Source organism: Acomys minous (assembly GCF_964271855.1).
Source record: "Acomys minous genome assembly, chromosome: 15".
NCBI classification, from domain to species: domain Eukaryota; kingdom Metazoa; phylum Chordata; class Mammalia; order Rodentia; family Muridae; genus Acomys; species Acomys minous.
In genome coordinates, this window is record NC_140497.1 from 47,976,396 (window position 1) to 47,988,280 (window position 11,885).

At 42.9% G+C, this 11,885-nt stretch overlaps 1 protein-coding gene across 1 annotated transcript in view; it reads right to left on the bottom strand.

Moving 5' to 3' along the window:
• PALLD (palladin, cytoskeletal associated protein) overlaps positions 1-11,885 on the bottom strand; it is a 400,257-nt gene that overhangs the window by 372,853 nt on the left and 15,519 nt on the right. The window contains exon 2 of the mRNA XM_084759530.1: positions 8,428-9,439. Coding sequence (XP_084615656.1) covers positions 8,428-9,365 — 938 coding nt within the window. The 5' untranslated portion in view covers positions 9,366-9,439. The remainder of the gene's footprint in view (positions 1-8,427; positions 9,440-11,885) is intronic.

The window sequence follows — 11,885 nt, forward strand, 5'->3', positions numbered from 1 at the left end:
GTCCTGCATAATGAGTTCCAGGCCAGCCAGGAGCCCTGCAACTCAAAAGAAGGAAGAGGATGAGGAGGGAGAGGAAGAAGAGGAAGAGAAAGAAGAGGATGAGGAATACTCCCTTTATAGTGCAGGACGTCCATCTGTTGTTTGTTTAGAGACTAAATTTTTCTTTCTAGTCTAGACTCAAGATTGGTGTGCTTACATATTCCCAGTGCTAGGATTATAGGAAAGTATCACAATCTGGGTTCATGGTCTACTTATTCACTCAAAAGAGGAGAGTCCAGAGGATCAAGAAAAGTGAGTGGTATCAGGTCCTAGGTCCCTGTGCTCCTCTGAAGTCTGAAAAAGGAGGAACATTACCACAGGACATACATGGAGAAACACATGATATAACAATTCAACTTGTATGAGCCTGGACAAATGGCTCAGATGTTGAGAGTGCCTGCTGCTCCGTCAGGAGGACCAGAATTCAGATCCCATCTGTGATATGGCTCACAAAGTCATTAATGCTCTCCTTTGGCCTGTGGGGACACCACACACACATACACAGCACACACACACACACACACACACACACACACACACACACGTGTGTGTGTAAGTAAATAAGCAAGAAATCTTTAAACTTTTAAAATTAAAATTGTTAACAAATAACTTACATGCATTTTGAATACCTCTTAAACATATCTTCTCTTTCCTTGTTGACATTTTCTGGATATGCAAGAGTAAACGGGGGGTGGGGGAGCGGGGGGGGGGGCTCCAGTAAATGATTCAGGGAATTGCACAGAATTCTGAACCAGGAACACCGAGGTCCCCACACAATTACAGCAGGAGTGCTCCACGGTTTGAAGGGACCAGGGCACAGAGGACCTGCGTGCCCCTGCACACAGGAGGAGTGTGGATTTTTTCAGACCAGAGCGGCCGCAGTGGCTGCTGAGGTTTGCAGCTCAGAGCCCTCTGGCGAATGCAATTGGTGTGGTGGCCGGTGGGAGTTGCTGTGGGGTTTGAGACTCTGGGCAAAATTTGGGCCATGCTGCGAAGTTTGGGTCCCATGACCCAAGCTCAACTTGCCGCAAGGCTCAAGCCCTGAGACCCAAACTGGACTTGGCGCGTGGTTCGACTCCTGATACCCAAGCTCAGCTCAGTGCACAGTTCAGCACCTGAGACTCTAGCTGAGCTTGTCGTACTGTTTCGGCCCAGAGTCCCAAGCTGGACTTGGTGGGCAGGATGGACCCAGAGTCCCTGGTTGAGCTTGGTGCTCAGTTCTACCCCTGAGACTCGGCCTGAGCTTGGCACATGGTTGGGGCCAGGGTCCCTAACTGAGTTTGGCGCTTGGCGGGCAGGGCCCTGAGACTCTAGCTGAGCTCAGCGCACGCTTTGGGTCCAGAGTCCCTAGCTGAGCTTGATGCGCAGTCCCAGCCATGAAACTCTGGGTGGACTCTGGGTGCAGTTTGGGCCCAGAGTCCCTACCTGAGCTCAGTGTGTGGATTGGGCCCAGAGTCCCTTGCTGAACTTGGTGGGCAGATTGGGCCCAGAGTCCCAATTTATTTTCCAATAAAAAGACACAGACTAACTGAATGGGTTCATAAACAAGATCCAACATTCTTCTGCTTACAAGCACATCTCACCCATAAAGATAGACATTACCTCAAGGTAAAAGGCTGGAAAAAATATTCCAAGCAAATGGTCACAAGAAGCAAGCAGGCATAGCCATTTTAATATCTAACAAAATAGACTTTCAACCAAAATTAATCAAAAGGCATGAGGAAGGACACTTCATACTCATCAAAGGTAAAGTCAACCAAGATGACATCACAATTCTGAACATCTATGCTCCTAATACAAGGGCACCACATTTGTAAAAGATCTATTAACAAAGCTTAAACCACACGTTGATCCCCATGCAATAATAGTGAGAGACTTCAACACCCCACTCTCACTGAAGGATAGGTCATTGAAACAGAAACTAAGCCGAGAAATAACATCCTTAGCCAATGCCATGAATCAATTGGATCTAACAGATATCTATAGAACCTTTCACCCAAACAAAAAGGAATATACCTTCTTCTCTGCATCCCACAGAACCTTCTACAAAATTGATCACATAGTATGTCATAAAGCAAGCCTCAACAGATGCAAGAGGATTGAAATAATACCTTGTATCCTATCAGATCACTGTGGTCTTAGGCTGCAATTCAACAACAACAGAAATAACAAAAAGCCTACACATACATGAAAACTAAACAACTCTCTACTGAATGACACCTGGGTCAGGGAAGAAATTAAGGACTTCCTGAAATTCAATGAAAATGAAGGAACAACATACCCAAATTTGTGGGATACACTGAAAGCAGTGCTAAAAGGAAAATTCATAGCACTAAGTGCCTTTAAAAAGAAATTGGTAACATCCCACATAAGCAACTTAACACAGCTGGAAGCCCTAGAAAAAAAGAAGCAGAAACACCCAAGAGGAGTAGACATTTGGAAATAATCAAACTCAGGGCTGAAATTAACAAATTAGAAACTAAGAAAACAGTCCAAAGAATCAAAAAACCAAGAGCTGGTTCTTTGAGAAAATCAACAAGATAGACAAACCATTAGCCAAACTAACTAAAAGGCAGAGAGACTGTATTGAAGTCAACAAAATCAGAAATGAAAAGGGAGACATAACAACAGACACTGAAGAAATACAAAGAATCATAAGATCTTACTTCGAAGGAATATATGCATCAAAATATGAAAATCTAAGGGAAATGGATGATTTTCTTGATCAATTTCACTTGTCAAAATTGAGTGAAGAACAGATAAACAAGCTAAATCGTCCCATTTCTTCTATAGAAATAGAAGCAATCATTAATATTCTCCCAACCAAAAAAAGTCCAGGGCCAGATGGTTTTAGTGCAGAATTCTACCAGACCTTCAAGGATGTGCCAAAACCGATACTCTTCACACTACTCCAAAAGATAGAAATGGATGGAACACTACCAAATTCATTCTATGAGGCCATAGTCTCATTGATACCTAAACTTCACAAAGACTAAAAAAGAAACAGAATTTCAGACCAATTGCTCTTATGAACATTGATGCAAAAATACTCAATAATATACTTGCAAAATGAATACAAGAACACATCAAAGATATCATTCCTCGTGATCAGGTAGGCTTCATTCCAGGCATGCATGGATGGTTTAATATACAGAAATCCATCAATGTAATACACCATATAAACAAACTGAAAAAAAAAACCACATGATCATCTCTTTAGATGCAGAGAAAACATTTGATAAAAGCCAACACCCATTCATGTTTAAAGTTTTGGAGAGATCAGGGATGCAAGGCACATATGTCAACATAATAAAGGCTATATACAGCAAGCCAATAGCCAAAATCAAAGTAAATGGTGAGATACTTAAGGAAATTCCTCTAAAATCAGGAACAAGGCAAGGCTGCCCACTCTCTCCATATCTCTTCAATATAGTACTTAAAGTTGTAGCCAGACCAATAAGACAACAAAAGGAGATCAAGGGGATCCAAATGGGAAAGGAGGAAGTCAAATTATCCCTATTTGCAGATGGTATGATAGTGTACATAAATGACCCCCAAAATTCCACCAGAGAACTCCTACAGGTGATAAACACCTTCAGCAAATTGGCTGGATACAAAATTAACTCAAAAAAGTCAGGAGTTTTCCTATACACAAATGATAAGCACGTAGAAGAAGAAATTAGGGAAACCATACCCTTCACATTAGCCACAAGCAATATAAAATATTTAGGAGTTACTCTAATCAAGCAAGTGAAGGACTTGTTTGAAAAAAATTCAAAACTCTGAAGAAAGAGATTGAAGGTGACATGAGAAGATGGAATGATCTTCCATGCTTATGGATTGGGAGAATTAACATAGTAAAAATGGCCATCTTACCAAAAGCAATCTATAGATTCAATGCAATCCCCACCAAAATACCTACACAATTTTTAAAGGCATTGAAAGTTCAATTTTGAACTTAATATGGAAAAACAAAAATACCAGAATAGCTAAAATAATCTTGTACAATAAAAGATCCTCTGGAGCAATCTCCCTTCCTCATCTCAAACTATACTACAAAGCAACAATAATTAATACAGCATGTTACTGGCACAGCAATAGGCTTGTTTATCAGTGGAATCGAATCGATGACCCAAATATGAATCCACACACATATGGTCACTTGATTTTTTACAAAGAAGCCAAATCTATTCAATGGAAAAAGGATAACATCTTAAAGAAATGGTGCTGGTCTTACTGGATGTCTACATGTAGAAAAATGCAATTGGAACCATATTTGTCACTGTGCACAAAACTCAAATCCAAGTGGATCAAAGACCTCAACATAAAACCAGAGGCACTATGTCAGTTAGAAGAAAAAGTGAGGAAGAGCCTGGAACACATTGGCACAGGAGACAACTTCCTGAACAGAACACCAACAGCCCAGGCCTTAAGGACAACAATTAATAAAGGGGACCTCATGAGGCTGAGATGCTTCTGTAAGGCAGGAGACACTGTCAACAGAACAAAGCGACAGCCTACAGACTGGGAAAAGATCTTCACCAACCCTACATCTGACAAAGGTCTAATATCCAAAATATGTAAAGAACTCAAGAAATTAAACACCACCAAACCAAATAACCCAATTGAGAAATGGGGCTTGGAACTAAACAGAGAATTCTCAACAGAGGAATATCAAATGGCTGAGAAACACTTAAAGAAATGCTCAACCTCCTTAGTCATCAGGGAAATGCAAATCAAAACAACTCTGAGATTCCATCTTACACCCATCAGAATGGCTAAGATAAAAAATTGAAGCGACAGCACATGCTGGTGAGGATGTGGAGAGAGAGGAACACTCCTTCATTGCTGGTGGGAATGCAAACTAGTACAGCCACTTTGGATATCTATCTGTTGCTATTTCAGAAAACTGGGAATAGGGCTTCCTCAAGACCCAGCTCTTCCACTCCTTGGAATATACCGAGAAGATGCTCCAGCACACAACAAGAAAATTTGCTCAACCATGTTCATAGCAGCCTTATTCATAATAGCCAGATCATGTAAACAGCCTAGTCCCTCAGTAGAAGAATGGATAAAAAACTGTGGTACATTTACATTATGGACTACTACTCATGTATTAAAACAAGGAATTCCCAAAATTTGTGGACAAATGGATTGAACTAGAAATAATCATAATAAGTGAGTTAACTCAGAAGCAGAAAGAGTCGTATGGTATATACTCACTTATATCTGGACACGAGCCCAACGGGCATGTCCCATGAAAGTCTTCACTTACCAGGAAAGTGGGACAGAGGCGAGGACATCCTATTGGGACTCTAGATGAGAGAAGCATGGGAGAATGGGGAAATAGAAGGATCCAGAGGGTCCTAGAAACCTACAAGAAGAACATTATGACAGGCAGATCTGGGCCCAGGGGTCCCTCTCAAATTATGGCACCAGCCAAGGACAAAACGTGTAGTAAACTTCGAACCCCTACCCAGATCTAGCCAATGGACAGGACATCCTCCACAGTTGAGTGGAGAGTGGGTCTGACTTTCACATGAACTCTGGTGTCCCATATTTGACCATGTCCCCTGGATGGGGAGACCTGGTGGCACTCAGAGGAAGGATAGCAGGCTATCAAGAAGAGACTTGATACCCTATGAGCATATACAGGGGGAGGAGGTCCCCCTCAGTCACAGTCATAGAGGAGGGGAGTTAGGGGAAAATGGGAGGGAGGGAGGAATGGGAGGATACAAAGGATGGGATAACAATTGAGATGTAATATTAATAAATTAATAAAATATAAAAAAAGAATAAACAGGGGGCAGGGGAAAAAGCACTGCTTTCGCATCTTATTTGTGAATTTGTGCTGGTGGGTGGGAGGGTGTTTGTGTCTCAAGTGGGAATGCCTTGAAATGAATGGCCTGGCTTTTCATTATTTTTCCATCGCGCCTCTTAGCTAGGACTACTTTATCTAATTTATTAGTTTGATAATGCCCAGAGTTTTCTTCTGTTTTGATTTGTAAAACAAGAGTCTTACTATCTAGCTCTGGCTGGCCTGAAACTCGCTCTGTAGGCCAGTCTGGCCTCAAACTCAAGAGAGATCTGCCTGTCTCTGCTTCGCAGTGCTGGGACTAAAGGCTTGTGCTACGTAGCGTGGCTCAGGGTTTTGAAGCAGTCTCTATTAAGGCCTTATTTAAGGATCTCTAGCTAGCCGCTTAGTAGCCTAGCCATGCCAGCATAGCAAGTTGTTTCCTTATTCTGGGCCCAGCACAAATGCAGCCCCTAAACTTCTGCCTTCTTTTCATCAGAGCTGAATATCTGTCTGTTCCTTGCACTCTTCTTGTACTTCCTTGAGCCCAGATCTTGCTGCTCATTTACTTACACTATTGAAAGGTGAAGTTTCTCACTGTGTTCTAGGCCCTACCTTAGGATCCTAGCACCTGCTGGCCATACCTGGCAATGCTGCATTTGTTCCCCTGGTCTGCCTCCTAGCTACACCTAGCTATCCTCCCCAGAGAGCTGCCAGCTACCCAATACTATGGGTCTCCGTGTTTATCAAGCAGTCTCTTACGGGTTTTGCCCACTTATTGCTCCAGACTCCATGCCACTCCCTTTTCACAAGACAGCCAAGTACTTCTGGATCCTTAGACGGTGCCCTGCTAACCGGCTAGGTCTCACTAATATGTAGGTCAGTGTCCCTGGACTGATGCAGGCTGAGCCAGGCCCTCACGCACCAGGGTGAGCAGTTCTTATTAAAGGTTTTCTTCCCGAAACAAAATTGCCTTCGCAGCAAATTTTCCACTAAGACCATCACATGGCTCATGTGGTCAATAAAGTTTAATGATCTTGGAGTTTGGTGTACTTCCAAATGCGTGATCAAGACGATGGAGATCCCTCGAACAGGAATGAAAACTAAACACCCTACCTCATCATGCATTCATACTCTTCATCTCAAAGGAAAAAAAAATAAAGCAAACATGAACTCTTAGGGATACAAAACAGCCAGTTAACTAAACAGTGGACAATGGACCATTTTCACCAAAGATTTAGTGATTATAGAAGGAGACAACTTGCAGTGACTAATGATGTGTCCTGGATATCAGTACACTGGAGGATGATGTGAGAAAACAGTTGATAATGCTGTTCCTAAGGAAATGTCTAAACCCAGACATCCCACATCCCCGAGAAGCCCAGACATGATTTTAATGTTCTCCCTGCCCTATCAAATGACTATGTGAACTTTAACACAGAATCATGGCCTGCTCATGTGATTGAGTCCTTTGGTGCTAAGTGAAGTACTTTTGGTCAGTTTGGAAATCCACTCTATTTCACTCGGAAGAGACTATTTTGGAGGTAAATGTACACTGAACTATGTAGTTTCAAAACCAACAGCACTGTTTTGCATATAAATATATTCCTCACCCACTATTTGCCCCTGAAATTAGTAGGTTTAAAAGCAATGCAAACAGAATGTGAAAGATTTAAATTCCTATCGGAAAATACATGAATGCAGAATACAGAACAGACTCAAGCAAACGCATTAAGAAGCTTTTTACTGCCCCCTGCTGTCTGTGTTTTCCCGCCATGGTTTAAAAATAGCGAAGATTACAGTAAAAATTGACACTCCAAGTTAGCTAGTGAATATCACTGATACTTTATTCTGAGCAGTGATTGTGAAATGAGAAACCAATTCCAGCCATGGGGGCATATAAGCACACACAGAAAGGCAAAACTTTTAAAGTGTGTTTTGAAAGGTAGCTGCCCTTGTCTACTTCACTATTTTTCTAAACTAAATTATTTGAATTCACTGTTAAACATATATATAGTTTGGAATAAAATGTTCAAATAAGTCAATAAATGCTCATTTATATAGTCTAATCCTGACTTGCAACTAAGACATTAGACACCCTAAACAGACTAGGCAGCACTAGGTACAAGGCCTTGGGCTGGATTTGGGGGCTCATCTATGCTTGGTCTCTATACATATTCATTTCTGCACTGCTGGATAACTTCTAGCTTTATGGTAATTTTTCACCTTCTTTAGTGGCTCATGATAAAAAAAAAACACATTCTTTTCTCTATACTGTGGATAAATCATTTTCACATTTTACTCTTCCATGGTTCTGAAAAATCTAGACTCCTCTAAAACAGCTTGCTGGTATTTCTCATTGCCTCCTCAACTCTATTGCCTTGTACACAGATTGGCCCATGGCAACAGCAAAAACTGTCCCACCTGGGACACCTGGTGGTGTTGACTGTCATGCTTTTTGTCTGGCAGGTTCTTGAGCAAATTCTACTGCAGAGACCTAAGAATTTAAAATAATTTTTTTTCTCCACTTCCTCCTTGAAGTAATACCGGAAATCAACAAAATCACTTGACATTTGCGGTGAAAGAGTTCTTACCTGACTCTGGGAGTTGGGTTTCCCGTGACTCTACACTCCAAATAAACTCTGCTTCCCTCAGCGACTTCTTGGCTCCTCAGCTTCTGGATGAACCGAGGTGCAGATGGCAAATGGCAGGCTTTCTGGGGCTGTGGGTGAGAGCTGTGGTTGTGTGGCAAGGCCTCTTCTGGGGCCTGGTGGCCCTGGTGGCCCTGGTAGCAAAGGCTGCCCTGCGGTAGCATGACCTCTGTTTCTGTCTCCTGTTGGTCTGACTGGTCTCCAGTGGGGCTCTGGCTGGCTGAGGCACCCAGCAGGGCTGATGGTTGATTTTTAGGAGACAGATACCCGCTGTCTGGTGATGAGGACTCACCATTTGGGCTTCTGTTCCTTGGCTTGGCTGCCTCTCTAAATATGGATGTTAGTTCCTCGATGAAACTAGCCGCCTTGTCACACAGTTGGCTCTGGGGGCCAGCCTTGCTTTGCTGGGTAGCTTTGGGCTTTGCACTTGGATTGGGGATTTTTGCACCTCGTTTTTCAGCCTTGCGGAGGCTCCGGATGTAGCTGGGGCTGGCCAGAAGGGGTGATACGGCAGGTTTTCTCTTTGAAGCTGGGGTAGTGATCCTTTCAGGTTGTTCTCCTGCCGGAGGCTGCCCAGGCGCTGGCCTATTATCGTGAGGTCTTTCTGAGGAAGCTGGCTTGTCAGATTTGGTCTCCTCTTGGGAAGGAGTTTCGCAGGGGCTTCTGGGAGACTTGCTGAAAATCTGTGAAATCTCCTTTTCTGAGTCAAAATCTTCAGTTTCAGAGTTGTCTATAGCTCTGCGGGCCAGGTCAAGGCTTTTGTGTATCTCTTCCTGGCTGAGAAAAGCAGAGAGCCCTGGGAAGAAGTCAGCATTTTTGCCCTCTTCCTGCACGTCTGACAAGGAATCATAGAAAGAGTCGTGCGAGGACGTCTCTGACATAGTTGAGCAGTCTCCACACGCTCTTGGCTCTTAGTAGGAAGCCTGGAGGCACAGGAAACCTGTGTTCTTGCTTTCTGAAAGACAACACAGAATCTGCATCAACACCAATAACCCCTCCCTGGATGATGACGATGATGATGATGATGATGATGATGATAAAGAATATCACTAGTAACAACAAATTGAAAAAAAAAGCCATTAAGGTGAACCAATATAGCAATCTTCTTTATTCTCTAAGTGGGAAGAAAGACAAAAATATTCGTGTGCTCACGACTTACAACTCATTAATTATTTATTTGAGGTTTTTGAGGTAGCATTTTGTTATGTAGCTCTCAGCCTGGCCTGGAACACACACTCTTCCTATCTCGGCTTCCACGTTTGAGACCTATATAGGCCTGGAGTTATAACACCTGGCACGGTTGGTGATTTCAGGTCAAGCCACAACCTGTAAGTGAGCCCAAAGCAAGAGAGTTAACTACTATCAAGTAATTCAAGGAGATGATGTCTTCAGCAGGCACAGAGGGTACACAAAGGGGGCTGTTTTCTGTGCCCTTCCCTCATCCTATACTCCCTCAGTGGTCTCATTGCAGCAACGCTTTCAGATAAGTCCTTGGTAATTTGAGTAATTCTGACTGTCCTTGTCTGGTTTCTGTGGCCAAGATAAGTGCTATGAGTAGAAGCCCCTTGGGGAAGAAAAGGTTTGTTTGGCATGGAGGTAAGACAAGGCAGGGAGGGCCTCAAGCAAGAACCTGGAGACAGTCTGTCCTCCCTCCCAATGTGGAGAATCAGCTGCTTGTCAGCTGCATCTGAACAGGGGTCTAGTTTCTCTGCATGTATTGTTCTTGGTTGGTGCACCAGTTTGTGCAGGCCCCCCTGTGTCCAGATTCACAGGCCATGATGGTTTTCCCTGTGGAGCTCCTGCCCCTTCCCAGACCTTCCATCCCCCCAACTCTCAGCACTCTGTCTAGAGTCCAGCTTCGAGTCCCAGTATCTGTCCCAATACCCCACTGGGTAGAGTCTCTCAGAGGACATCTATTCTGACCTAATATCCACTTATAAGTGAGTATCTACTGTGTGAGTCTTTCTGGGTCTGGGTTACCTCACTTAGCTGCTGACACTCTGACATGCACGCTGGTGCCCACGATTTGATCTCTGTCTTTAGGCAAGATGGCCTAGGAGGCACACAGAGGAAGGAGATGCAGGCTATCCTGATGAGACCTAATAGGCTGTCCTCCGACAGTTGGGCTAGGAGCCCTCCCCCCCCCCCCCAGCAGAGGTCTAGGAGAGGGGAAAAGGCAGAAGAGGAAGGGAGGGAGGAAATGGGAAGATAAGAGCAAGGGAATAACAATCGGGATGTAATGTGAATAAATCATAATAAGTAAAAGATACATTTAAAAAAAGAACCTGGAGGCAGGAACTAAAGCAGAGACCATGAAGGAATGCTGCTTACTGATTTGCTCTTTATGGCTTGCTCAGATCACTTTTTTATACAACTCAGGACTACCCACCCAAGGGTCGCACCACCCACAGTAGGCTAAGCCTTTTCACATCAATCATGAAACAAGAAAATGACCACAACCATGCCCATGGGCTAATCTGATGGAGTTGATTTCTCAATTGAGGCTGTTCTTCTTGGGTGACTCTGGTTTGTGTCAATATGAAGAGAGGTAGTCAGCACAATGACTTCTCTCATATGACCCTACGCGACAAAGGGCAAATGAACAAACCCAATTTTCACTCATGTAATAAGTATAAATAGAAATATAAAGTACTTGAGCATTTATAACTTATGGTGTATTTTCATTTATGTCTCAATAAATTGTCTCAAGTTTTCTTTGTGTGAGGCCATCTTTGTGTACATTTATTAATTCCACATTATTCTAACACATAGAAATAATCCCTTAATAACTTTCAGGTGCTGAGAGTGTATGCATGCCAAATACTAAGTATCTTTAACCTGTTATCTCAAGGAGTAGACTAATCTTAAAGGATGTATGACAACTATATGTTCTACAAAAGACATTTCTCTGGGGATATCATCAGAATTAAACAAAGGATGCTACAGTATCTTAGGCTTCAGTTTAAATTCTCTTTTTGCTTATTGAAGCAATGGGTGTCCTGTCACTCAAGTGTGATGCTCTTTTTCTACATGTTGCTTATAGCATCATAGGAGGCAAAGATAGAAAGTAATCTTTCCTTTAGGACTGAGTTTAGAAGTCATCAAGGGAAGCTAGTGAATGTGGTAAACTTCAACTTTGCAAGACTTGCCAGTAGTAACCTGCTGGGATAGCCCCAAGAAATGTGCCTAATGGGGTATGGATTGGGCCAATACCGCTGAAACAGCTTCCCATCTAAGGAAATCTGATCTCAAAGAACATCCTGGTGATTGATCTTAATGGCCAACTTGATAGGATTTGGAATCACTTAGGAGACACACCTCTGAATATGTCTATAAGATGTTTACTGAGAAGGTTCATTGAATTAAGAAGGCCTAACAGTGGGTAGCACTTTTCAATCGAT